We start from the raw sequence: 25,419 nt of genomic DNA, 5'->3' as shown, positions 1-25,419 counted from the left end.
GATATGCTGGGGCACAGGAGAGTTATTGATACTACCACTGCTGCATGCTGGTATGTCCAAGGCAAAATGATTAATACTGACTGGAAATATTTCAATTTAATTCTAGACACTCAGTTAAATTCTTTGATCAATTTACTGTACTTATATTCCCACACCAGGTGACTTTTTTTGTCTGGCAGTGTAATCAGAGGCAACTTATTTTTAATTCAATTTCTAATAATGTACTGGAAACAAGAGGTAATATGGATCTGACAGCAGCTCTGTAGTTGAAATCATATTTGGCACCCAATCTATGTATACTTTTGAAAGCCCTGCAGGACTGATCATCATCATCTCAGGGACAATGAGAATTACTTTAAGATCATTGATTCAAATTAATCCTCATTTGTGAAGAATTGCAGTGCTAGATCTTTGATTTAGGTATTGCCTGCAATCACTACAGGGTTCTACCTTGCATCTTCACTGCTCTTTTGCAATTTCTTGCTATTGTATGTAGTTTCTTATCACATAATGAAGTGTATCTCTGCATTGTACAGAACCATCATAGTGCACACTGCAGTTTTGGCTGTTGAGCAAATGAACCTTTCACTAGCACATAGAATTTTGTAACCACAGAGTCCACAAGTTAGGACTCATAACTAATAGTCACAACAGCAATTAATAGAAGTACTGAATATTCTGGGGGCTTTCCTGCCTCATTGTCCCCTCTTATCCTCTCTTCTATGACAGTACTGGCTCTGCATCAAATAGCTCCTTCTCTATTTCAGTTTTCCTTGTGGACACTTTCATTTTTACTTGCAATAAATATGATGAAAAAATCTAAGATATTGTGGGGCCAGGAAAGCAGGGCACAAGGTTTCTAAAAATGAAGCGGAGGTACAACCAAACATTGTACTCTGGCCATGCTGCTTGACAGATTTATTTTAGATGGAACTCCGTTTCAGAGGAGTGGGAGGTCACATGTGACTGCTGAATCAGTTTACTAGATTGTAAAATTGTGTAGCTTAGGGCTTGTCTGCATGGTGTGAATTCTAGTGTGCACCACTAAGGCCTGGTCTATACTACAAAGTTTGGTCAATGTAAGCTGCCTTGCATTGACCTAGTTGTGAATGTGTCTACACTTAAATTTGTCTCCCACCGATGTAATCTCCCATTATGCCAACATAGTAACACCACCTTCCCGTCTGACGTTGAACCATTGTCAATGTATTGAGGTTGATGCAGCAAGAAGCAGACTTGGGTTAACATGTTCAGAGAGATCCTGTGAGCCAGTGCTGCATCAGACCACAAACAGAGGGCCTGGAGGATGAATATTGTAGACTATATGGAGAAGGAAAGTGCAGACAGAAGAAAGGCCTAGGACTCCCAGCTGCAAAAGGTAAGGAAGATGCACCAAGACATAATGGAGCTTCTCCATCAGCAAACACAGGTATTGCAGGCTCTTGTGGATCTACAGATTCAACAATCCCATACTTGCCTCCCTTTGCAGTCCATAGAGAAGTCCATTTTAGCATCTTCCTACACTCCCTGAACATTCCATGTGGCACCAGGGGCCACATCACTACGCCTACCACTTCACCTAGGGGGACATTAAGGACAAACACAACTTCATGTACAGTGACTTGTGACAGCCACAGCTGATATATGTGCAGCTAAAATGGACATGAATTCCCCTTCTTTAAACTCTGTTCCATAATTTATTAAGGTTTTAATGTATTTGCTTTTAACTTGCACAGAATTTGTTGAAGTGTTACTCAATACAACTCTATTGTTTGGAAAATAATTAATTTTTATTAGTTCCTCTGACAGGGTGGATTAGGCCCAGAGGCTCCCTGATGGAGGCCTCAGTGTCCTGCCACACCTCTTCCCAGAGAGGAGCAGAAGAGAAGTCCTCCAAGCAGCCTAGAGTGGCTACAGGGGAAACAGTCAATCAGAGGGGCTGCTGGATCAGTCAGTCAGGAGCCAGGAAGGCCATATAAAAAGGAGCAGCAGAGACAGAGTCAGTCAGTTGCTGCCTGGAGCTGAAAGAGAGAGGATCATGTTCCTGGATTGCTAATTCCACTCCACAAACTGAGTGACTGCAGGCACATGCACTAGACTGTGGGGGTGCTTGTGAGAGGTGAGTGCTGAACTTGTTACAGTTCCCAATATATGCTGCAGAATGGCTGGCAGTATTGAAGGCACCCACGTAACATGTGATTATGCACTTTGACATAACATGTTGGATCAGTGACAAACACAATGTAATAATCATAAATGTACAGCAAGCACCACAAAATTAGTAGGTGCATTATCATTGTTACATTTATAGATGTGTGTTAGAATATAGATATGCAGGCCTGCCTGTAAAGGCCTATACTTTAAGAATTTAGGTGTATTTTTATCACTTAGCTAGTTATAGAGGTATAAGATAAAAAATCAAAATCACGAATCTGCCTGTGTATGGGCCTTCTCTCACTAGGATAGTCTGAGACCTTGTTCTTAGGCTAAGGCCTTTGGCTAAGCAGCAGGGGCAGCCATAAGCTGGGAAGTGAATGGTCACATCCTCACATTCCAAACCAGTCACATTGAAATAAGGTGGTATTGGGCTGTTAGGAATACAATCCTGTCCTGATAGTGCCAATCACCTCCAGAGAAAGATGGTTAAAGAAAACTTAGTTTGATAGCATCCTATCTGGCAAGAAATCACTTATCAATGGTTGTGGTTGTGAAACTCTCATTTCTGTATTGTTTTATCTTTCTGGCCCCCACTTTTCTATTGTTAATTTGTCTGGTTCTCTAATTGTTTCTGTCTGCTATATAATCAATTTTGGTAGGTGTAAGTTAATTAGGGTAGTGGGATATAATTTGTTAGAGAATTGTTACAATGTTAGATTGGTTAGATAGATTTCAGTAAAATGATTGGTTAAGGGATAGCTGAGACTATTACTATATAAACTGGGGTCAACCAGGAAGTAGGTAGGGAGATTGGAATCATGCTTGCTGGAAATTAACCCCAATAAACATTGCATTGTCTGCACTTCAGACTTCTGGTCTTTTGCTGCTTGTGTGGCAACAACCAGGGAAGTAGGAGAGTGGACGGAAAGCCCTCTAACAATGTGCACCAACCACTACACAATTCCTAACAGGCCACCAAACTGTGGGGCCAGGTAGAGCACAGTACACCACAACACATTGCTGTGGCTTGCTATTAAAGTGCTCGTTCAAAGCCTCCCTGAGCTGTATAGTGCCGCATTGTGCTCTTCTGATAACCCTTGTGTCTGGCTGCTCAAACTCAGCAGACAGCCGCTGCCCTCCACACAGCAGCAACTTTCCCTTCTCTTCACAGATATTATGCAGGATGCAGCAGACAGCTATAACCATTGGGCTATTTTTCTTACTGAGATCCAATCTTGTGAGTAAATAATGCTAGTGCCCTTGCAATCTACCAAAAGCACATTCAACTGTCATTCTGCACCTACTGAGCTGGTAGTTGACTATTTCCTTGGTGATGCTGAGGTGGCCAGTTTACAGCTTCATAAGCAATGAGTAGGCTAGGTCCCCCAGGATCGCTGTTGGTATTTCAACATTGCCAAAGGAAATCTGCCCATCAGGAAAGAAAGTCCTTACTTGTAGTTTTCTGAACAGTCCTGTGTTCTTAAATATACAAGTGTCATGCACCTTCCCTGACCGGCCAACACTGCTATAAGTGAAGCATCCCCTGTGATTTACCAGTACTTTCATTGCCATAGAAAAATAGTTATGTTAACATACTCTGTGGCAAGGTGGTCTGGTGCCAAAAAGGGATATATGTGATATCTGTCGTTCCACTTAAGTTCAGAAACCACACATTGCTGCAAATAAATCCATTATATCCTGCATGTTGCCAAGAGTCTCCTATGTAGCAGGAGATGACTAATGACCCCACACATTTGCATAACAATGGCCCTTACTGTGGATTTTCCAACTGCAAAATGATTTCCTGCTGATCTGTAGCAATCTGGTGTTGCAAGTTTCCACAGTGTGATCACCACTCACTTCTCCACTATCAGTGCAGTTCTCATTCTTATGTCCACTATGCTGGAGGGCTGTGGTGAATTTGGCACAGAGATCCAGGAATGTGGCCTTGTGCATCTGAAAGTTTGGCAGCCACTGCTCATCATCCCAAACCTGCATATGATGTGATCCGACCAGTCAGTGATTGTTTCTTAAGCCCAGAAGCAGTGCTCCACCTTTTGCAGCTACTCTATGAATGCCACCAACATCCTTGAATTGGTTCTTGCTATGTCCCACAGCAATCTGCCCTCCAGAAAATTGTCATGTTCCCTGTGGCTCTTCTTGCATCTCTGCAAATATCGGATGATTGAGAGTCCTGTGCTTAAAATGCTCATGGCAATAGTGCACAGCTGTGTAGACTCCATGCCCTGTCAGCGACGGCGGACAGGACAAATTCTGCACAGGTTTGTGGGATTTTAAAAATAGGTGGAAAAAATTATGGGCATGAGATGGCATTATGGAGTGGAGAAAGTTACATGATGGGGAACTTGACCCTGCCATCCCAATCACCCCGCATAACTTGTTTCTGCCCCATCATGCATTGCCAAAATTTCACAAAAGACAATGCATGCAGTATGGTGGACAGTTGCACACTGGGATACCCAGCCACGGTGCACTTCATTGTGCATCAAAACAAGCACTGAGGATACAGGGAGCCAAGCATGAACACAGACAAGTGATATACTAACTGCAGGAGCCTTAGGCTGACGAAACTTATGTTGGCAAAAGTTTGTAGTGTAGATGTGCCATAACCATGCTTGTGGACCCCGCTGGCACACACTAAAAGTTCCTTAACGTGCATTGACATAGTACGGTTTGAAATGGAACTACATAAATGCACACTAGAGAACTTTTAGTGTGCAGCAGGGGGTCCGCGCAGACAGCTAGTGCATGACATACTAGTTCATACTAGAATTTATACCCCAGCTAATGCACCGTGTAGACAAGCTGTAATACAACATGGCCAGAAGGCAGCAGGAGAGTGATATAGGAGAGATATGTAAGTCCCAGGATGAGGAGAAGCCTTATTCCCTGTAGAGGGAAGAAAGTTTTCTATAGATTAATTAAAAGCACCTGAAGCCAATTAGAGCACCTGAAGCTAGTCACCTGATAAAACCCCCCTGCTTCAATTAGCCAGGGGAAGGAGTTGAAGTAGAGGAGAGTTTGGAGAAGTGCCATGGCTGGCTAGAAGACCAAGACCCTAGGTAAAGAGACACCTGGCTTGTGCAGAGAGAGAGGGCAGGAAGCCCCACAAGCTGAAGATCAGGAGAGGGAAGTAGCTCAGGGGAAGGAAGCACTAGTTCAAGTGGTTTACCACTATCCCTAGGGCCCCTGGGCTGGGACCTGGAGTAGAGGGTGGGCCCAGGTCCCTTCCTCTCCACTACCCTTCTCTGGATTACTAGTGGGACAGTAGATACCCTAGTTCAGCGGCAGGAAACTGCACCCTGAACCCCCCCACCCCCAGAAGAGGAAGCGTGGGACCCATTATAATCGTACCAGCAATTTGCCACAAAGCCTTTAGACTCCAATTATTCACAGTTGGACTCTCTTTGATCTACTTATAACCAATAGCAATATGTGAATGCAAAGATGTTTAGGACAGAAGGTGTAAATTAAAAAGTTTGCCCCGCTTTAACTTACACATTCTTACACACTCCTGTTAGTTGCTTTTCTTGCTACATTCTCTTCTGTCCTCTCAGTTTGTGATTTATGCTAGCTTAGACTCCTGTCACTCAGTGGGCCAAATTCAGAGGTATAGTGCAAGGTGTAGGAGTGCGAGTCTTCATATCTAAGTCTAAATCTGAAGCAGCTCAGTTTTCCATACCGTTACACTAGTTTAGGCGGTCACCAAGATCACTTTGTGCCAGATAATTTAGGTACTCTGAGGATCATGACACTGCAGGTGAATGATTTACAATTTTGCCTCCAATGTTTGTTTGCAAAATGCTAGTGAGCAGATACTGAAATTCTTTAATTGTTCTTCAGAATTGTTCATGAATTTCTTCTTTCAGTTTGAATAGCACATGTACCATATTGTGGTTGTTTGATATTCAGACTTAGAAATGTGTTATGTTGGCTAGTTACAGAAGTCAAGAGATACTGTGCTAGAAAAACTGGAGTGCTCTAATGTTTGTGAACACAAAAGGCAAGCACAACTGATGTTAGTATTTATTTGAACTCAAAATTTTCACAGCAGTATTTTCCTCTATTATAAGGTTAGCCCAATATAATTTAAATAGAAATTGGAATTGGGTGAGGAGAACATGCAGAACATCGGTGCTATTTTCTCTCACCTATTCTTTATCTTTCAGCAGTTGGCTGCAGCATAATGGGCAGTTGCAGCTTCCAAATAGCCTTCACGTTGTAGCCAAATCAAGAACATAAGAATGGCCATACTGGGTCAGACCAATGGTCCATCTAGCCCAGTATCCTGTCTTCCATCAGAGGCCAATGCCAGGTGCTTCAGAGAGAAGGAACTAGGGTGACCAGATGCCTGATTTTTATAGTGCCGATTTTTGGGTCTTTTTCTTATATGGGCTCCTATTACACACACACCCCACCCCCATCCCGATTTTTCACACTTGCTGTCTGGTCACCCTCGAAGGAACAGAACAGGTAATCAAGTGATGCATTCCCCGTTGCCCATTCCCAGTTTCTGTAATCTAATCTAGGAACACAAAAAGTATGGATCACTATGCCCAGGTCTGCAAGACAAAGCAAGGAGTGAATATTTTTAGCTAGGTAGAGCCACATTCTAGCTGTTATAGTTTATTTGAGCATCCATAGGGCCGTGAGACACTACCTTAACTATTGGCAAGCAGATGCCCTCTACCAGATCCTCAAAGTACTTTCCTTTTCTGATTAGTATTCTCTCTATTTTGTCCCAATACATCTTGAGCCAGCTATTTTTCATCCAGAGTTCAAATTCCACCCCCACCCGCTGAAACGGTAAAACAGCTAGGAGACAATATTGTTCATTCTTGAAGAAGGGAAGGGACAGCATGGGGTGTTAGCCAGTTGATAGCACTGTAATACATGGGGTCTAAATTTCCTCTAGTGGCTTTATATAGATCAAGAGAGAGGAAAACAGGATTTAGCCCTGTGTAATCCCACTGCAGATAGCTTTTAGGGAAGAGGAGCAGCTCCTCATTACAACTTTTTGGGCTCTGTCAGAGGAAAAACAACTGTAGCCCACCTGACTTGACTCTGTCCGTTCCATCCAAGTCTCATAGGCAAGTCAATAGTCCTGTACCTTATGACTGACTGACTGGTGTCAAAATCTGCTGATAGCTCAAGCAAACATTATCATGGATGCTTTGCCTAAAGCCATAGGGCGAAAATCTGTCGGCACAATCAGCACCATCCCTGTACCAGAGAACAACTTGCTTTTTGTTCTGTTATATTTTATACTGAGTGCCAGGTTGCTCAGTTTGGGGGGGAAAATCATCTTGGATGTGGAAAGCATATGAAGAATGGAAAATGCCAGCAATTTGACACTGGCATTGATTGCTGTTGCTTGTCAATCAAGAGAATTTACATGTCCAGCCACATTGGTAGATCTGAGATGCAGAATCAATATTTACAGATATTTTTAATTCTAGTCTTTGTCCAGAAATGCAAATCTGAAGCTATCACATTTTCAAATAATGTATTCTGTGTAGCAAATTTCAGTCCCAAGGGTCTGATATATTAAAATGACCCACAGTTCATTTGAAATGTGTTAATAATAAAATAATGGCAATGTCATAATTATTTTAGAATGCATTCTTAAATACATTCTGTGAAATCCTGCAGTCCGTACAACACCCACCATCTTCCTGACTGCTTAATGAGTGGTTGAGAGTTACAGTGCCTCCATCTTGTGGTAAACTTGAGGAATAGATCTTCTTTAGTACTCTCCCAAAATGAAATCCAAAAATACTATGATTATACAGATCTGCCTAGGTATAGGACCTGATCCCACAACGCTTAGTAGGGCAAACCCCCTCTGACTTTTCTCAGATTCCATTTTGCAGTTGTCAGCTAGGGCTGTCCTTTCTCCATCTGACCCCTTCATTCTGCCTGGCTGACAGCAGAAAGAACTTGCCTTTCCTGAAGGAGTCAGGGAGGCACTGTGCTTCTATAAAGTGATTGTTCATACTGTAAATAAATAATAGTATTTAGGCTTCCAGAATTCTAACTACTTATACATACCTATCACAGCAGACACTCTCGATTACCATAATTCCATTGCACTATTAAATAATATTTCTTAAAGCTAAAACATCAAAGCAGAAGTCTTCAGTTACCTTAGTTGACTACTAGCACAGATACAGATTTAGTGTGTGTGTGTGTGCGCATTTGCGTGAACACCTCTCTCTGCTTTAAAATGCAATTGTTCAACTTGGGTGAGTGCCACATGACAACAGAAGCTTTGCACTCTCCACAGAAGAGAGCCTTATGATTGGCGCTGTACAGAACACAGAAGATAACCAGTTCTTTTCTTTCTAATTCAGACAGATGCTACAGTTCAGACTCTTACAGACTAGGTTATCGGTTGAAGGTCTAAGCTCAATGTGGGGCAGATACGTCACTTTTGATTTGGTTTTGACAAACAGTTTTCTTTTTGAGGTTTTGTCTCTGAAATGCTGCTTTGAAGCAGTGTGTTTTGAATATAGAAAGGATGCCATTTAGGGGGCAAGCCAGCTCTGTGGCTGAGAAGGTCCCCTCTCCAAGAAGAGCCAGTGTTCTCCTGCACAATAGGTGGCTTGAGTAGATGGACTCTCACAGACAGACTGTACGCCTTGCCCACTATGGACTTTATCTCCCTGCATGGAGGGAAACAAGCCATGTGTATAGGATGGGTTTCTGATTATGTCAGAGTAGCCTCTATTGACTAACTCTGCAGTTGCTCTCTCCCCATCTCTGTAGGGTCAGTGGGATGGGGAAATTTAATCAGAAATGTAAACTGGAGATGGGGAAGTCATTTATTTGGAGCATGGCTCTCCATTCCTTTTGAGCGCAGCTGAGATAATGTGGATGGAAGGCTGGTTGCAGTTCCTTGATTCAAGGCCACCTAATCCTGGCACAGGTTAGGGCCTGTACAGCAGCAACCCTGTCTTTTACCAGTGGCATTAGATGCCTCCCCTTTCCCTTTACACTGGGGCTGGTAAGAACACAGGAGGTAGCAGAGCAGCCTTAGTCAGTAGACTGCCCCTTACTCAGGGAGGATTCTCCACTGGACTTTTCTGGTCTCTTTGGGACACTAATGTGACATAAAATGGCCTTACCAGACCTGGGAGTCAGGCCTTAGGATGAGAAAATTATACAAGATATAGGAGCTGAGAGGGAGCCAATGGAGGAATATGAAGAGGGGCTGACTTGGTCAGAGTGGGATAAAGGCCACTGATGTAAATGAGAGATTATATTAAGAATAGGTACAATAGTGGAACACAAGAAAGCCTGCTGTTTGGTGAATGAACAAGCAATCCAAACATTGCAATGATTTTGGGAAAAAATATCAAATATATGAAAGGCCCACATTTTTACAAAAAATGGAACAGTCTGATAGCCATTTTTTTCACAAAAAGTCTTTCTGTTGAAAAGGGCTTTTTTTTAAAAAAAAGGTGAAAAAATAATTCATAAAATTTTGACCAGCTCTGCTAGAGAGCAAGGACAAACTAAGTTATGGGATACGTCTTAACTATTCCTTAATAGCCAACCAGCCTGTAACACTGACAGTGGCAGACTGTACTATCCCAAGGAACTTCCTCCTGCTTCTAGTTGATAAGGGAACACACAACATATTAATCTTTCATGTAGCATTGTGCCCACATCCATCCATGGAGTAAGCTCATCTAATTCAATGGAGTTGAGGTGAGGCTGAATTTGGCCCACCATCTATATTTTGCAGACAGTCCATGTATTGACCTGGCCTGAGGGGGGTACTTCTTGAGTTACCATGAGTCTTCAGAGACTACTCTGTTTTTGCCCACATATTGCCAGTGAGGCAAACACACAGCTCAATAGTAAAGCTAGCCCTCTCCATCAACCATGTTTTCCCTCATTTGCTTGCTCACATACACAGTCCTTGCACTGTCACGGCCTTCTGTACTTGACATCTTCAAACGTGAATTATAAGTTACTCTTGTACTTAGCACAGTGTCTGCATATGGACTTCAAAACATGCATAAGCTTTGTCCCTGGGTACAGCACTGTGATTTTTTGCCCTGACCATGCCTCTCCCACATAAAACATATATATAATATACACATGTAGTGTGAGAAACATAGAAGAGCATGTAAGCAGTGTCTGGCCAGGAGTATTTAAAAGCCACGTGACAAGCAAATACGAGCAAGAGAAAATAGCTTTATTTAGCTCTGAAATGAATAATCACAGATTTCCAGAACATATTTACCCTGTTTTCATAATTCTCTGTTCTGAGGTCCCACAGTGAAAACAGGGTACCTCAGCATGAAACTAGTTTGATATTAGATATGGTTCAGGTTGCCTACAAGCTGCACATCTTCTTCCCAGTCTAAAGCCTCAATTCTGCAAAGACTTATGCATGTGCATAATTTTACTCATGTGAATAGTCCCAGTGCAGCCAATGGTATTACTCAATATTTAAAGGCAGGCAAATAAGTATGTGTTTGGAGGACTGGGGCCTATGTTTTCACCTGGTTCTTTTTAAGGAAATTGGACATATGAATATTAGAACAGTTTAGATAATACTTAGACCTGCCATGAGTGCAGGGGACTGGACTAGATAATTTATCAAGGTCCCTTCCAGTGTTACGATTCTATGATTCTAACAGGAAAATGTTCTGAGAGGGAAAAGAGATATAACTGAGAATCTGAAAATCCCACTTTCATGTACTGTGTGTGCTTCTATGTTGAGCTCTTTCATAATCTGCAGAATGCTTTTCACATAATCATCTCTGGCAAGCACAGTAGAATTGAAATGTATATTGGCAGTGTCCCAAGGCAGGTTCAATGCACACAGTAGCATTTAGAAGTAACTTTATTAATGAAAATGATGATAAATAAAAATTGCATTTGTTTTTGTACTGCAAGCACCTTTAAGTTGGCCCTAGGCCTTTGGAGAATATATACTTGCTTCAGTCTACCTTTTTGTCACCACCATGTGGTGGGACTCAATAGCATGGATACAAAGAGAAGAGGAGTACTTGTGGCATCTTAGAGACTAACATGCCACAAGTACTCCTTTTCTTTTTGCGAATACAGACTAACACGGCTGCTACTCTGAAAAGAGAAGAGGGCTTCTCTAATAAGTTATCTACATTATGGATTGATTCCTGTGTATTCTGTTCCTTTCTTTTTTTTTTAAGTAAATTTCCCTGAAATCCATCTATTTGTAATATAAATCCTTAGTGAATTTTGAACATTCTTTCATTAAATGTTAATGTTTTCAAGAAGATTGTATGCCTCATGTTGAGGAATTTATTGCCTTTCTTCATAGGTTTAACAAAATGTTATTTCTTTGCTTTTTCACCTAAGGTTCAATGCCACTTGCACATTTTAATAAAATTAAATAAATACCAATATTCCCATTTCAAATATTATTTAATCTAACAGTTTGAATATTAAATTTTCTCTTATTTAAGTTAGATCCTACCACGGGGCATTAAAACAAAGCATACAATTTCTAATATTGATTTAATTCATTTTCAAATACTGAGTTTGCATAAATTATATATAGGTGCCAATTTATTGCCAGATCCTGAGGTGTGCTGAGAACCTACAATTTCTATGGAGATCAGCTGATTTTTAGTATTTACCTCAATGGGAGCAGAAACATACCCTCAATATGAAATGCTATGTTCCTATTTCCTTTTTACTTCTGACAATAAAGTTATCCATATATGTTTATTCATTACACTTTTGGATTTCAAGACCAGAGTAGACAGAAGTCTAGACTAGTGAAGAGCTTAGGAGAAAGACAAAAGAATTATTTAGTTAAATTCACCTGGTTCTCTTTCCTCTTCTAATTGTATCTGATTTTCATGGTTAAAGAATTCCTCATCCCAAGCTAGTCTATTATTTCTGGAACTTGTAGAAAGGTTAGTGAGTCTCCAGAGTTGTGATTACTTTTTCTAGTTGACATTTATTGATCTCATTACCTTCACGCTCATATTTCAAAAACTTTTTTTCATTTTGTTACCATTTCAAAGATGACAGAAATGCTGCAGTGCTCACTCTATTAGAACTGTATGTAATTAAAATGTGTACACTATGTTTCATCAGAACTTCACTGTCAAAACCTCAGCATGTGTTGTTTACAAATTAGATTGTTATAATTAGAACCCAAAATTACTGCAAAAATAAAAACTGAATTTATATTTAATTAAGCATCTATTTTACTTTTGCTCTTCAGTACTGTGACACCCTTGGCCACAAAGCAAGTTGTCACTGTAATATACTTAGGGTGAAATTCACCACTGTGAGGAAGCCAGCAGAAGTCCACTTAAGCCATCTTTTGAGGTTGTAAATTGGAATTACAGGGGAGCTGTTCTTCTTCTAGCTCTCTGCACAGAGGAGAATTTCACACACTGATCTCATCACTCATTTGTTTTTCTGTTTTCAATTATCATTGAAATGTTTACATCATTGCAAAATTCTGTCTCCTCCCCTGTTCTACTCCAAGGTACAATGACATTCTACAATGATCCAGGAATAAGGAATCTTAAAACTATTGTTTCATAGACAAGTAATAATGTAGGGATATTCATGTTCAATTAGTATCAGAATTATGAACTCCAACTGGCAAAACTGCTGTCAACCTAAAATTTCTCTGGTGTGTGATATCTTTCTTTGTAAAAGCTCTTTAAATGTTGTCTGCTGATGAACTATCAAGGACTACTGATAAAATGCTGTCACCATGATACGTGCATAACTAACACCGTGGTCTCCTGGTGGTGCATAATAAAATCTATAGAAATATATAGGGATGCTGTAGGTCGTGCAGCAGTCCAAGTGGTGCCTGAGTAAACATCTAGTTTACTGGATGTGAGTTTTGTTGATTAAATGTAGTCCTCAGTGGAAGTTTGCCAATATCATGCCCCGAGCCCCAAAATGATAGTTCAGTGTGATTGACAGCCACTGCTAAAGGAAAGCAAGGACTGGAATACCAAAGGTACTTTGACAGGTTTGTGGGGGGAGCACTCCAGAGGGAGAGAGAGCAGGAAATAAGCAGGCATGGAGATTTATGGCCATTTTAAGCCTTTTTCTTTTTCATAATAAAGAACATTATATTTGGCTGTATATTGATTCCAGATTTTAAAATATCTCTGTCCCTTCCTGGCTGAGGGCAAGAGACATAAGCCAGATTTATTAGTGGCTGTTTAGCAGACTTTACATTAACTTTTCTCCTATTGTGTTCACACTAAATAGTTGTTTGCTCATTTTCAGGCTTCTGGCCAGAGGCACTTGGTGAACTGCCATGTGAAGTGCCCACCCATAAAGAAGTGGATGGTCCCCCTTCACTGATACGTTTGCTTCCTGTGGCTGGAATATACGTGAACTGTTGCCACAGGAGTGGCAGAAAAGTCATGTGCTTTGCATCTTCAGCATTCTTCCTCCACCAACTTCTCCACACCTTTTCCTGAGTTGCGTTCTTGTGAACTTAATAAAAAGTGCTGCACCTTCTTTACTGGCAAACATGACTCCTGAGTCCTTCATAAACATTACAGGCACGACGGCCAGTTCACAGTCCCCGAGCCTTCGGTGGTACCCTTTTAAACTAACTTATGTGTGTGGACAATTTGTGGGTGTCTGATGGCAGGGCAACATGGATGATGACTAAAATGTCAAGATAAAGTAAAACTCAGTGCCAGTCAATGGGGACAATATTGTGAATATTAGGGCAGATACATGAATATGTGACATCTTGACCATGTAACATAAATATCAATGCAGATAATACCAGGAGAGGAGGAGATCGAATGCCCTTACCTCTAGGAAAAATCCAAAGGAGGGAAGTCTTCATCATTCTATTGTGTAGGCAGGTTTTGCTCCACTGTGGAACAGTTAGGGAGTTCTGGCCCCAGAGAGGATCTGTTAGTGCAGGGGAGGGCAAACAATGGCTCGTGGGCTGGATCTGGCCGTTAAGTCTTTCAATCCAGCCCACGGGATTGCCAGCCCCATGGGGCAGCGGGGCTAAGGCAGGCTCCCTCCCTGCCCTGGCTAAGAGTCCAATGTCAGGGCAGACTTGATGCATCCATGTAATAGGGAGTCTACCTATGTGCTGCCTCCACCCCTGGGTTGGTAGAATTTTATCCCAGATATTACAAGCCATCCGTAAAATGGTGTTCGCTGGAATGTCTTGCACCATGCTCGCAACATGTCTGAAAAGTGTAAGAAGCCAACTGTGGACAATAGCCCCAGTAGTCTGTAGACTGGAGTGACCATAAACATCTACCTTACAAATGAAATTATTCAACTTTATGCTCAATTTATGACATTAGCATTTTGTGTGAAAAGCCTCCAACTTTGCCCAGTGTGAGGAGCATAGTGTCCATGTTTGACAACTATGCAACAGTACAGAGATGATACAGCTTGAATAGATCCTGAACTTGATTGTCATCCCAAGATGATGTTGACTCCATATTGGTTTTAAACGACCCATGGCAAATGCTGCAATGCCAATCCGGTGGAGAACCTCCATGTGAGAGTTGGAGGAACTCGTGAGTAGAGAACCCAAATAGGAAAAGTTGGAGACTGCTTCGACAATTTGATTATTCAAAGAGATTGGAGTCATGCGTGGATCTGATCCTAGATGGGTGCAGCTTTCTCTTTGACCACAAAACATGTAGGCCAACGTTAGTCGACTCCTCCTCCATTAGCTGGAGTACCTTGCAAAACCTATCGGGGCTCTGTACTAGAAAGAGCAACGTCATCAGCATAGTCAAGGTCTGAGAGCAAGAAATCACCAATTTTAATGCCTATGGAGCTGATGGAATGCTACCTTATGAAATCCATTGCCCAACAAAAGAGTGCAGGGGTCAAGACACAGCCCTGCCTAACACCAGATTTAAAAGGTGTGCTGGTAAATATGCCCTGATTTTAATTTAACTCTTCCTGGAATAAGGAGGAGATTTCGCCTCGCCTGTACTTCCACAGTTTTCTTTCTCTGCGTAATATGGGAGAGCTAAGAGTAACAGCTTAGACAACATTTCCTTCTGTTTACATCTAAGCTTTAATGTCATTTTAATAGAGTTGTTTTGCATTTAACATTCAGTTCTAGTTCCCCATTCATATGGACAAGAATATAATAAAGCAGCTTTATGCAGTTTTTCGATATCCAGACCATCAGCACATATATAGTTTGCAAATACAAGGAGACTGAACAGAGTAAAGACCATCACAGAGAAATCAAAATTTGAGTTACCTCTCTTACAGATGTCTGTCTAATGAAATTTTCTTTATAGAATTTACTATTAGGCAAATGTAATATAAAGAGATATATTGAAATGCAGAGCATGTTCGTTCTTCATAAAGAGATTGATGTATTAAATATTTATAAAAACATATTAAACTGGCAAGTGTATGAAAACATTACTACATCTTCATCACTTTCACATCTCATCTTTATCAGAACCTCTTTGCTATAAAGATGGGACCGAATTGTAACACTGGAGTCATTCTCTACAATTTTCACACCAGTGGCTACATATTATTCTTTAGCTTTTCCTAATTCACAGCACAACTAACAGTGATGAGAAACCAATGAATACTACTTCTTAAAGGAAAGGATCATGATATCAGTGGACACTCTTACCCACTGGAAATATTGGGATTTTGCTGTGGAGTCCTTAACTGAACTGCTCACTGGTGTGAAAGGGATTTATTCAGCATTCTTCTGAAAATAATAGATGATTAACTGTTCAGTACGTAGCTGGTTAAGAAATGGCTAGTTTGAGTGGCTAATATCTATGTAATATTTAACACTTTCCTTATTAAAAATTTTATTTAATTAACTAGTCCTCACAGTAGCCTTGTGAGTAAAAAATACCCTAAAAGTGATCTGATTTTCACAGGTGCTGCTCTCCTCTGAACATCTATTGAAGCTTTAGGAACCCTGAACTTCTGAAAATTAGACTACATACTTTGGTGCCAAAATATATCTGTAAATGCTTGACTTTAAGCAGCCATGTTTGATAACACTGGCCTAGAGTACATGTTACCTGCTGCCACAGAGGAGATAAATATTAAATCTGGGATTAAAATGTTTGAGTTCCTTGCAACTAGTTGATGCCCATTACTAGACCATAACCCCAACACCCTTGTATCAAGTTAGCCTCACTTGAGTGAGAGTTGCCACACTGAAATAACACTCAAGCTGTGTATCCACACTCTCACTGTACTCATTCGGGTATGGCACTAAAGACTTCTGGAGGCATATCCCAGGGGGGCATTCTTTGCACTGCTTTAAACTGAGCTGTTCTTTCATTTCTTTCCCAGGGAATTATGGGAAGACTTGTCTATCCTTTCTGGGCACTAGAAGGAAATGTGGGAAGGCACTGGAGGAATAGTGGCACTCGAGTGGAACTAGCCTGCATCCCCACGGCAGAGAGATCATGTTAGCTGCTGATGAGTTGTGTTCACTTGGAATTTAGCCAATAGCCCCTAAGGGGCTAGCTAACTTGAGTTAAAAGTGTGTGGATAGAATCTGAGTTGGGAACAACACTTGAGTTAACTTTTCAGTGAAGATAAACACTTATGTAGGTAGCTAACCTCAGACATAAGTTTGAAAATTTTGGTCTAAACCTTTCTGTCTTAGCTTCTCCTTATTCAGACAAAACTGACTTCAATGAGACTTTTGCTTGAATAGGGATTTCAGGATCTGATTCTGTAAAATGGAGATAATAATACCTCTCAAGAGACTGTAAGGATTAATTAACGTTTATAAAGCAATTTCAAGGTAATAAATGCTAAGTGCACTTATTAATAATACCAACCTTGTGTAAATTGAGTGGACAGATGAGCTGGAGAACATTTCATTATTCCAATTAACATTACAGACAGATGACCTGATTCCCTGCTTCCTTGCATCTTGAGAAGTCACTTACACATCTGCAAAGGGAGCACAGAGTGGGTGTAAAATGTTACCAAAGCAGAATAGTAGCATTTTACACCAATTTACACAGCTAGAAATGACAACACGTGGTCCAAGGCAGTGGAGAATTAGGCCCAGACAGTGTAAAGTATCTTGAATATAATTAAGAATCAAAATTCTGGATTACCTGTGATTAGTGAAAGGATGGCACAGTACCTCCACAGCCTTGATGTACTGTTTAGAGACTGACAATTTCTAGTTGTTCCATTTAACAACTATTAGTCTCCTCATGATTGTATCTACCAAGTTGTTCATAAAATAGATCCAGTTAGCAATATTTATTATTCCCCGATCTTGCAAGTTGGAATGAGCCTAAAATGAATTTTAGTTAACAAAATACAGCAGAGTCAATTGAGCCCTTCCCAGGTGGATAAAATGAGTACTGTGCACTCCACTCTGTGGCCAAACATGTTCCTTACACACAACCTCGGGGAATGAACTGGCCAAGCTTTGTGAGGTTTGACGAGGAAAATATTCTCCCTGTCCTACCAGGCCGTGAAGCTACTGCACATCCACTGCTATATGTTCAAGGCTGTAGCTCCCTAAGCAGGTGGTATGGGTTAGCCAATCCAGCTCTGTCGTTGCCACCCACCAAACCCCTCTGCCTTCTAGAGTGGAAAGAGTACAGGTCTCTGGGGTGTAGAAGGTGTGAACTGCTCTACATCCTCTCTTTAACTTCACAGTGGAATTGCACCACTTCCACAGTGTGGGAGGCTGCTCGTGGCACTTTATGGATTGAAGGAATTTGGCCTTCTGTGTGGGTCTTTCAGATGGGCCCTTAAATTGCTTTCATGATCTGGAAAATGAGAATGATTCTCCATGATATAAATGACACACAAAGCAAATTTACTCAGTTCACAGCTGAGAAAGATGTTTTTCTAACTGCCAGATCTGCAATCTCAGCCTTGCATCTGAAAGTCAAGCTGCAGGCCAAAATTCTACCTAAAGTTACATCTTTGCAATGCTATGGTTTGAAATAGGGTTGCAAAGAAATAAATTAGGGAAGAATTACCTCTGCCATTGGAACGTGGTTAACGATTCTGTTAATCAGCTGTATAAATCATAGAAAGAATAATTTCTGGCTCACTCTCACAGCTCTGTTAGCTATGGAGTGCTAACAGGAGAAAAATAGTAAAAACATATTTTTGTCACTAGCATAAAAGGATGTCATTTTTAGTTAACACAGAAATCAGGCCATTTGGGTAACAGACTACCATTTGCTCATATCACTTTCCATAGTAGAACCACACTTAAAAAACAGTGGCTCAATCCTGCTTCCATTAAAGTCAATGATAGTTTGGACATTGATTTCAGATGCAATTCAACTTGGTCCCAAAGTCTGGTTTGTTTTATAAAAATATTAATGGACTCAAGTCACTTTTCCCAATATAAAATATATAAATATTAATGGGCCCAAATATAGCATTTTCACTTGTGTGCTTGACCAGCATTTCTCCCCACCCACACCCCCAATAACTGACAGTATGGTGACTAGTTGTCACTCTTCACCCCAGGATCCTTTAATTTCAATAATTCTCTATGCCTATAGTTTTAAAAAACATAGAGGATCCTTTAGGATTAAAAACACTACATAAATGTAGAATATTATTGTTTCTGTATAGTTAATTTTTATGTTCTAAAGATGCCTTTTAAGACTCATTTTGCAAGGCTGTCAGCCCTATTTTGTTCTCTCTCTAGGTGTGTGTATATATATGTGTATGTATGTATGTACATATCTATATATTAAATCTAGTGTTAAATACAGTACGTGAAATGTTCTCAAGTATGTTCAATCAAGATTATATAGTACATGAATACCTTATTAACACTATTTAATTGAGAAAGTCAAAGCAAGACAGTTGAACTGTCACAGCCATGTGATCTTCTAAGTTTTGATATCCTTATTACAGCATTTGTCTTGTGCAAAAGAAATATATACCTTCAGATTCCTAAACTAAAACTTGCCAGGTTTACTACTTTAATTCACTATGTTTGAAAATACAGAGGATCTTATTGGGTTTGTAAAGGGAGGATTCCTAAGCAGTTTCTACTTATACTGGATATATAAAATATAGAACACTATTCTGGAAACAAATATGCAGCTTACAGGTAATTACTAACACTTCGTGGTTTATTTTTTAATGAATTAGCTGAATTATAGTTCATCTGCTGAGACAATGCTTATCCATTGATGAAATGAAGCTCAGTTTGCATAGCAAGCTAGGAGATTTATGGTGAGTGTACCTTGCAAAGAGGAAAGTGACAACCTGTTTTAGCTGCCTAATGCAGGAAACGTTTCATGCTTATAGTACTATGTAAATTATTTAGGTTGTAAGTGACGCCACCCACCTAAACTCGTGAGCTTTTTTGGGGGGGCGGGGGGAGCGGCAGAAGGAAATCATGACAAGGGCAGAGACAGAAGTTGGGAAGATTTCCAGGCAGTTTGCTCAACTGTGAGACACGTGCAACTTTAGCCTCTCTCATCATTGTCCCCTGTAAATCTGTGCTTCTAGTCAACAGTGGCAGGAATCTCTTCCTTTCTCGTAGCTGGCTGCTGGGAGACGGCGATCATTCATCCCTCCCCAGTACAGCCAGGGCGAAGGAGAAAGCCTAATTTCGGCTGCGGGGGCCCGGGCTACTACACCAGGTGGCTGCAGAGAGGAATTTCCTTCCGTCTCAAGCAGCCCGAGTCCAACCCCCCCAAGCAGCCCGATTCCCGGCTGGTTTGCTTCACAGGGAAGGGCCCCATTGCACTTCAGCGCCACTCATCGGGTAGGAATGGCTGGGAAACCATCGTGTCCCCCTTTGATACCATACCTTGGACGCAGCCGGGGGACTTGAGGAGCTCAGTCCTAGCCAGCTGGGGAGCTGTGGCGGCTGCCTTCAGCCGGGAAGGGGGGCGGGAAGGAGTGAGAGGGGGGCGGAGAGACAGGCACGGAGGGAGAGGCTGAGCGGACAGTACCGGTCCTGAGCAGAGGAGCTGGGCCGAGGATGGTGCCGGCGCTCGGGGGCTCCTCGCAGGCTGACCCCGTTACGCAGGGGCCAGCCGCGGCCGTGCTGCCCCCGCCCGTGTGCGCCTCTCGCGCCGCTGTCCCTGCTGCTCCGAGCCCGCTCGGCAGCGCAGCGGCCAGGGGCAGCTCCCACCTGCTGCCTCGCTCGCGGGCCGGCTGAGGGGCTCTCCCGGCGCCGCCCCGCCCCGCCCCACAGCGGCGGCGGCACCTGAAGGACTTTGGTGCCCAGGACTCGGAGCCAGCCCGCTGCAGGCAGCGCCCCGCCGGGCGGCGGGACCGGCCATGGGGACCGGCTGCCGCGGAGAAACCCCCGCCTGGCTTGCGCCTGCCGGTGCCCGCGCCTGGGGGGTGCGGGGCTAGCGAGGTGCCGCCCCCGGCCTGGAAGTTGCGCCCTGCCCTGGTTCCTGGCGGAGCTGCCGGAGCCCCGCGGAACAGCATGCGGACTGGCCGCTTCCCGGCTCCCCTCGCCGCGCTCGGGCTGCCGCTGCTGCCCTCGGCGCATCCTGCTGCTGGCAGCTGCAAGGCGGGCGCTGGGGGAGAGATCGTCGCCGCTTCACGCTGGCGGGGTCCCCAGCGGGGGTAGCACTTGCTCCTGCTGGTGTTGAGGAGGGGCCAGCCCGCGTTTCCCCCCCACAAGCAGCGCACGGCGGGGCTGAGCCCCTGCCCCGTCCTCAGCCCGCCCGGCCCCGCATGGCGTGCTACCTGGTCATCAGCTCCAGGCATCTCAGCAACGGGCACTACCGTGGCATTAAAGGAGTCTTCAGGGGACCGCTCTGCAAGAAAGGCGCTCGCTCCCCGGTAACTGGCATTGCTCATTCCCTTACACTCCGTCAGGTAGACACACCAAGGGGGGGGGACGCACCGGGATCGTGTATCAACACATAGCCGCGCACTGGGAGCGGGGAGGAGGGGGTGTCTCTGTACTGCTCTGCCTAGGCACGAGCGAGAGTCGGTCATCTGCGTGTTTGACAGAGATCTGCTGTTTCTGTCACTCTGCCTCTGTGTGCCACTTGGAAAAGTTTCTCCCGAGACAGTTATTTGTGATGTGAGCGGCTGAGATGAAGGGGTTTTGCAGTGGCTCTGTTGCTTTGATGGGGGGGGAGGGGGATTTCCTCCTTAACGCTTTGTAGCCAGGTGAAACAAACTGAAAGCTGTTGGGGTTATTTTTGTAGATGACTGGTGAGTTGCAGCAGCTTTTTGTTTTACAGAAAAGTTAGCCGGTGAGATGAGGCGCTGTAACGTTTGCCTGCTCAGCTTCAGGTGTAATGGCTTAGTAGATTATGCAATGTGTAGACAGAGAAATGCTCAACCTTTATTTGTTTTCCTGTCTATTAAAACTGAACTTGTATGTCGCATCTGTTTGACTTTGGGGTAAAAGCACTACCTATCAAGACCAATCCTGGAAGATGATATAGAATTTATCAAGTTTGGGGGTAGGTTGCTAAAAATATAGGCTGTCAAGATGTTTAAACAAAACATTTCTGGGTTGCTAAAAGGCATTTTATACCACTTAGTATCTGACATGGTAGGTGACCTTAAAGACTAAGAATTCATGGGACAGGTTTGGTACTGGTTCCCCTTCCTTAAGAGGGCTGTAGAAATAAGGTAGAGAATCCTGCTAAACCCAGGGTTGTGAGTTCAATCCTTGAGGGGGCCATTTAGGGATCGGGGGCAAAAATTGGGGATTGGTCCTGCTTTGAGCAGGGGGTTGGACTAGATGACCTCCTGAGGTCCCTTCCAACCCTGATATTCTATGATTCTATGAATCATATCAAGAGAAGGTACTGTAGGTCTGATCCCGGTTGTTGCTTGTTAGTTATAAGAATGACTAGAATGCACGGTATCTTTGTAATGCTTTAATCTGAATAATTATGGTGACATAATTATTTTTAAGTTGTTCAGTGACTGAAGTGTAATTGTTCCATTCACAAACCTATTAAAGCTGAAGGTGTAAACTACATATGGATACTGAAGCTCACAGAACATAAACAGAGCTTATAATTATAGTACACTGCTAGTGTACAATAAGTGAAATCCTGTTCCCATTGATGTCCCTGGCAAAACTCTCATTGACTTAAATACGGCCAGGTTTCCCCCTATTGATGTGTATCAGTCTGTACTTTAGAAAATGCAGTTGTAATTAAAGTCCCTGCTTCCTATTTATTTCATAATTCAAAAACAATTCAATAGAGTCATCTGAATAATAATTCCATATATAACTGAAATCTACACAGTGTAAGAGGGCAGGGTGCTGAGACCTCACATGTGGGGATTTTACTTCCATTGCTTTATTTTTATCACCAATATAGTAAAACTGCTGGTGTTGTATTCACCACAGTCTAATACTTTCTGAACTGTTTCAGGATCTCTGACCTAAGTGCCTGATCCAAACCCCTTTGAAGTCAGTGGAAGTCTGTGGATCAGGCTTTAAATATTTATAAAAATACACCTCTACCGTGATATAACATGGTCCTTGGGAGCCAAAAAATCTTACCGTGTTATAGGTGAAACTGTGTTATATTGAACTTGCTTTGGCCTTGAGCATTTCCGTTATTAATAGTCACTTCCCGCCCCCTGACTGACCCCTCAGAACCCCTGACCGATCCAACTCCTCCCCCTCCCCATCACCTGACTGCCCCAACCCCTATCCACACCCCTGACAGGCCCCTCCGGGACTCCCACGCCCTATCCAATGCCCCCGTTCCCTGTACCCTGACCGCCCTGCCCCCAGAACCTCTGAACCATCCGACCCTCCCTACTCCCTGTCTCCTGACCGCCCCCCGAGACCCTCTGCCCCTTATTCAACTCCTTGGCCCCGGCCTGGCACCCTTAACACACTGCTCAGAGCAGCATGTCAGAGCCAGACATGCTGACGCACTGATCCGCCAGAGCGTTCAGCCCCGTCCCCCAGAGCACTGCTTTACCGCTTTCTATCTGAATTTGTGTTATATCGGGTTGCGTTATATCGGGGTAGAGGTGTGTGTGTATATATATATATATATTCCTTATACAATGAGCTTGATTCTATTCTCATGTACACAAGTTTCACACCAGTATGAGTCTATTGATTTCATTGGAGCTTCTCCTGGCTTACATCACTGCTAGTAATAGCAGAATCAAGCTCACGTATTTCATGTAAAACTCTGTAACAGAAGGTCTTGTAAAAATCCTCAGTAACAATTTACCTGTTTATGACTGCATGTACAAATGAATTGTGTCTCTGCGTGCATGAAATATGTATATTTGTATGTGCCATGCAACAGAGAAATAGAAAACACATATGGATTTTTTTCTCCTACTTTTCAATGATAGATTATCTAATATCCATAGTAAATGTTTTTCAAACTACTTTGATAGCGTTCTAATACGTAGGCCCAATTCTGCATTTCTTGCATTTATGCATTCCTAGCACAAGGTGTTACAACTCTATGAATAGATTATTTGTGGTGGTATCATTTAAAATGATATTTCTATCCAAGTTATAAAGAGAGGTAAAAAGTGGTGAATACCCTTTCCACCCACTCCCCCAAAAGGATCCAATATTATCTAAGTGGGAAATAGTTTAACTGTAACATTTTATATTTAGGTTTCAGAGTAGCAGCTATGTTAGTCTGTATACGCAAAAAGAAAAGGAGTACTTGTGGCACCTTAGACACTAACAAATTTATTTGAGCATAAACTTTCGTGACGATGAAGTGAGCTGTAGCTCACGAAAGTTTATGCTCAAATAAATTTGTTAGTCTCTAAGGTGCCACAAATACTCCTTTTCATTTTATATTTAGTAGAACTTTCCTTGTATTCAATTTATCAGTGCTCAAATTGGAAAAAAGTAATTGGAAATATGCACCCTAAAATTATAGTTGGAATATACTATTTTTTCGCCTTCCTCTGCAGCATGGGGCACGGGTCGCTTGCTGGAGGATTCTCTGCACCTTGAAGTCTTTAAACCATGATTTGAGGACTTCAATAGCTCAGACATAGGTGAGAGGCTTATTGCAGGAGTGGGTGGGTGAGATTCGGTGGCCTGCATTGTGCAGGAAGTCAGACTAGATGATCATAACGGTCCCTTCTGACCTTAATATCTATGAATCTATAGTTGGAATATACTATTTCCCTCTGTTTTCAACTTGTTTCCCTTTCTTTCAGCCTACAACCCTGCACAGTGGCGTATGATACCAGTCCTCTGAATCTAGGCACCAAATGAAATAAATGTAACATTTTTATTTCTCGTTAGCGTATAATTCCTTTGAGATAATCATGTAAGATTGTTTGGGAACCCAGAAGTAACTTTTGTTTTGATACAAGTATCAGACAGAAAAACAGGCACAATGAACAAGAAACTTTAAAAAAATAATTAAAAATAAATACTTTGGCTTCTGGCCTGAGCCCCAGCGAGTCTAATGCTGGTGCTGCTTGGCGGACCTCCTGAAACCTGCTTGCGGCACCACAGGGGGTCCCGGACCCCTGGTTGAGATCTGCTGGATTAGACTAAGTCATGGGGAGATGGCTTAGTAGGCAGGTGATGGGAACACAGGTGTATGATAAATTAGCTTTATAAAGAATTGCTCCTCTCACTTGTAGCAACATCATTAAATAAAAACTTAGCTAAGTTGCACTGACTTTAGTCCTGGTCTAGTTCAAAAAATTTACAAGTTTTATTGGACTGTAATCACACCAAACCAATCAAATCTATATCTATATATTAATGTGCTATTCCTTTTAAAAAAAACAAAAAGGAAAAGAAAATGCTGGTATAGAGAAATGGGGTGGAGAAATCAAGCATTCAGATGTCAGAAAATTCAAAAGTTAAGGTTTTTTAGGAAGTAGTAGTTTTTTTATTTTTCTATTCTTGCTCTCAGTGCTACCTGTAAATAATAATGTATCATTGCTTTTTATTAACATACACCATAAAGTGTATAGGATGTGTAATTTTGCTGAGTTAATGTTGGAAGTAAGCTTAAGTCTTGAATTTCTATACTTCTGAGTGCTTAATTCCTGAATCTGAATATTGCATTAACACTATTTTTTTACACTTAATCCAAGAATCTCTATTTTAAGTGGAAACATTGAACCAAACTTTAACAACAGAGTAATAATCAGTACCTACATAATTACATCTGTGGTCACTCAAGGCCAAGACTGGCTCACTTTACCCACACAAAACTCCAATTTACTCCAGTGTTATTATTCATAAGTAAAATTACTCATGTCTTTTAAGTATTTGCAGGATTGAAACCTTCCTTGTAATCTACATTA

The 25,419-nt window shown here is 42.1% G+C and overlaps 1 protein-coding gene across 1 annotated transcript in view; it reads left to right on the top strand.

Moving 5' to 3' along the window:
• The first annotated feature begins 19,975 nt into the window (after positions 1-19,975).
• Positions 19,976-25,419, top strand: part of ZNF804B (zinc finger protein 804B) — a 352,328-nt gene continuing 346,884 nt past the window's right edge. The window contains 1 exon segment of the mRNA XM_037890738.2: positions 19,976-20,961. Within this exon segment, the coding sequence (XP_037746666.2) occupies positions 20,854-20,961 (108 nt within the window). The 5' untranslated portion in view covers positions 19,976-20,853.

The sequence above is a fragment of the Chelonia mydas genome, chromosome 2 (genome assembly GCF_015237465.2).
Source record: "Chelonia mydas isolate rCheMyd1 chromosome 2, rCheMyd1.pri.v2, whole genome shotgun sequence".
Lineage (NCBI taxonomy): Eukaryota > Metazoa > Chordata > Testudines > Cheloniidae > Chelonia > Chelonia mydas.
This window is presented reverse-complemented; position numbering and strand designations above follow the sequence as displayed.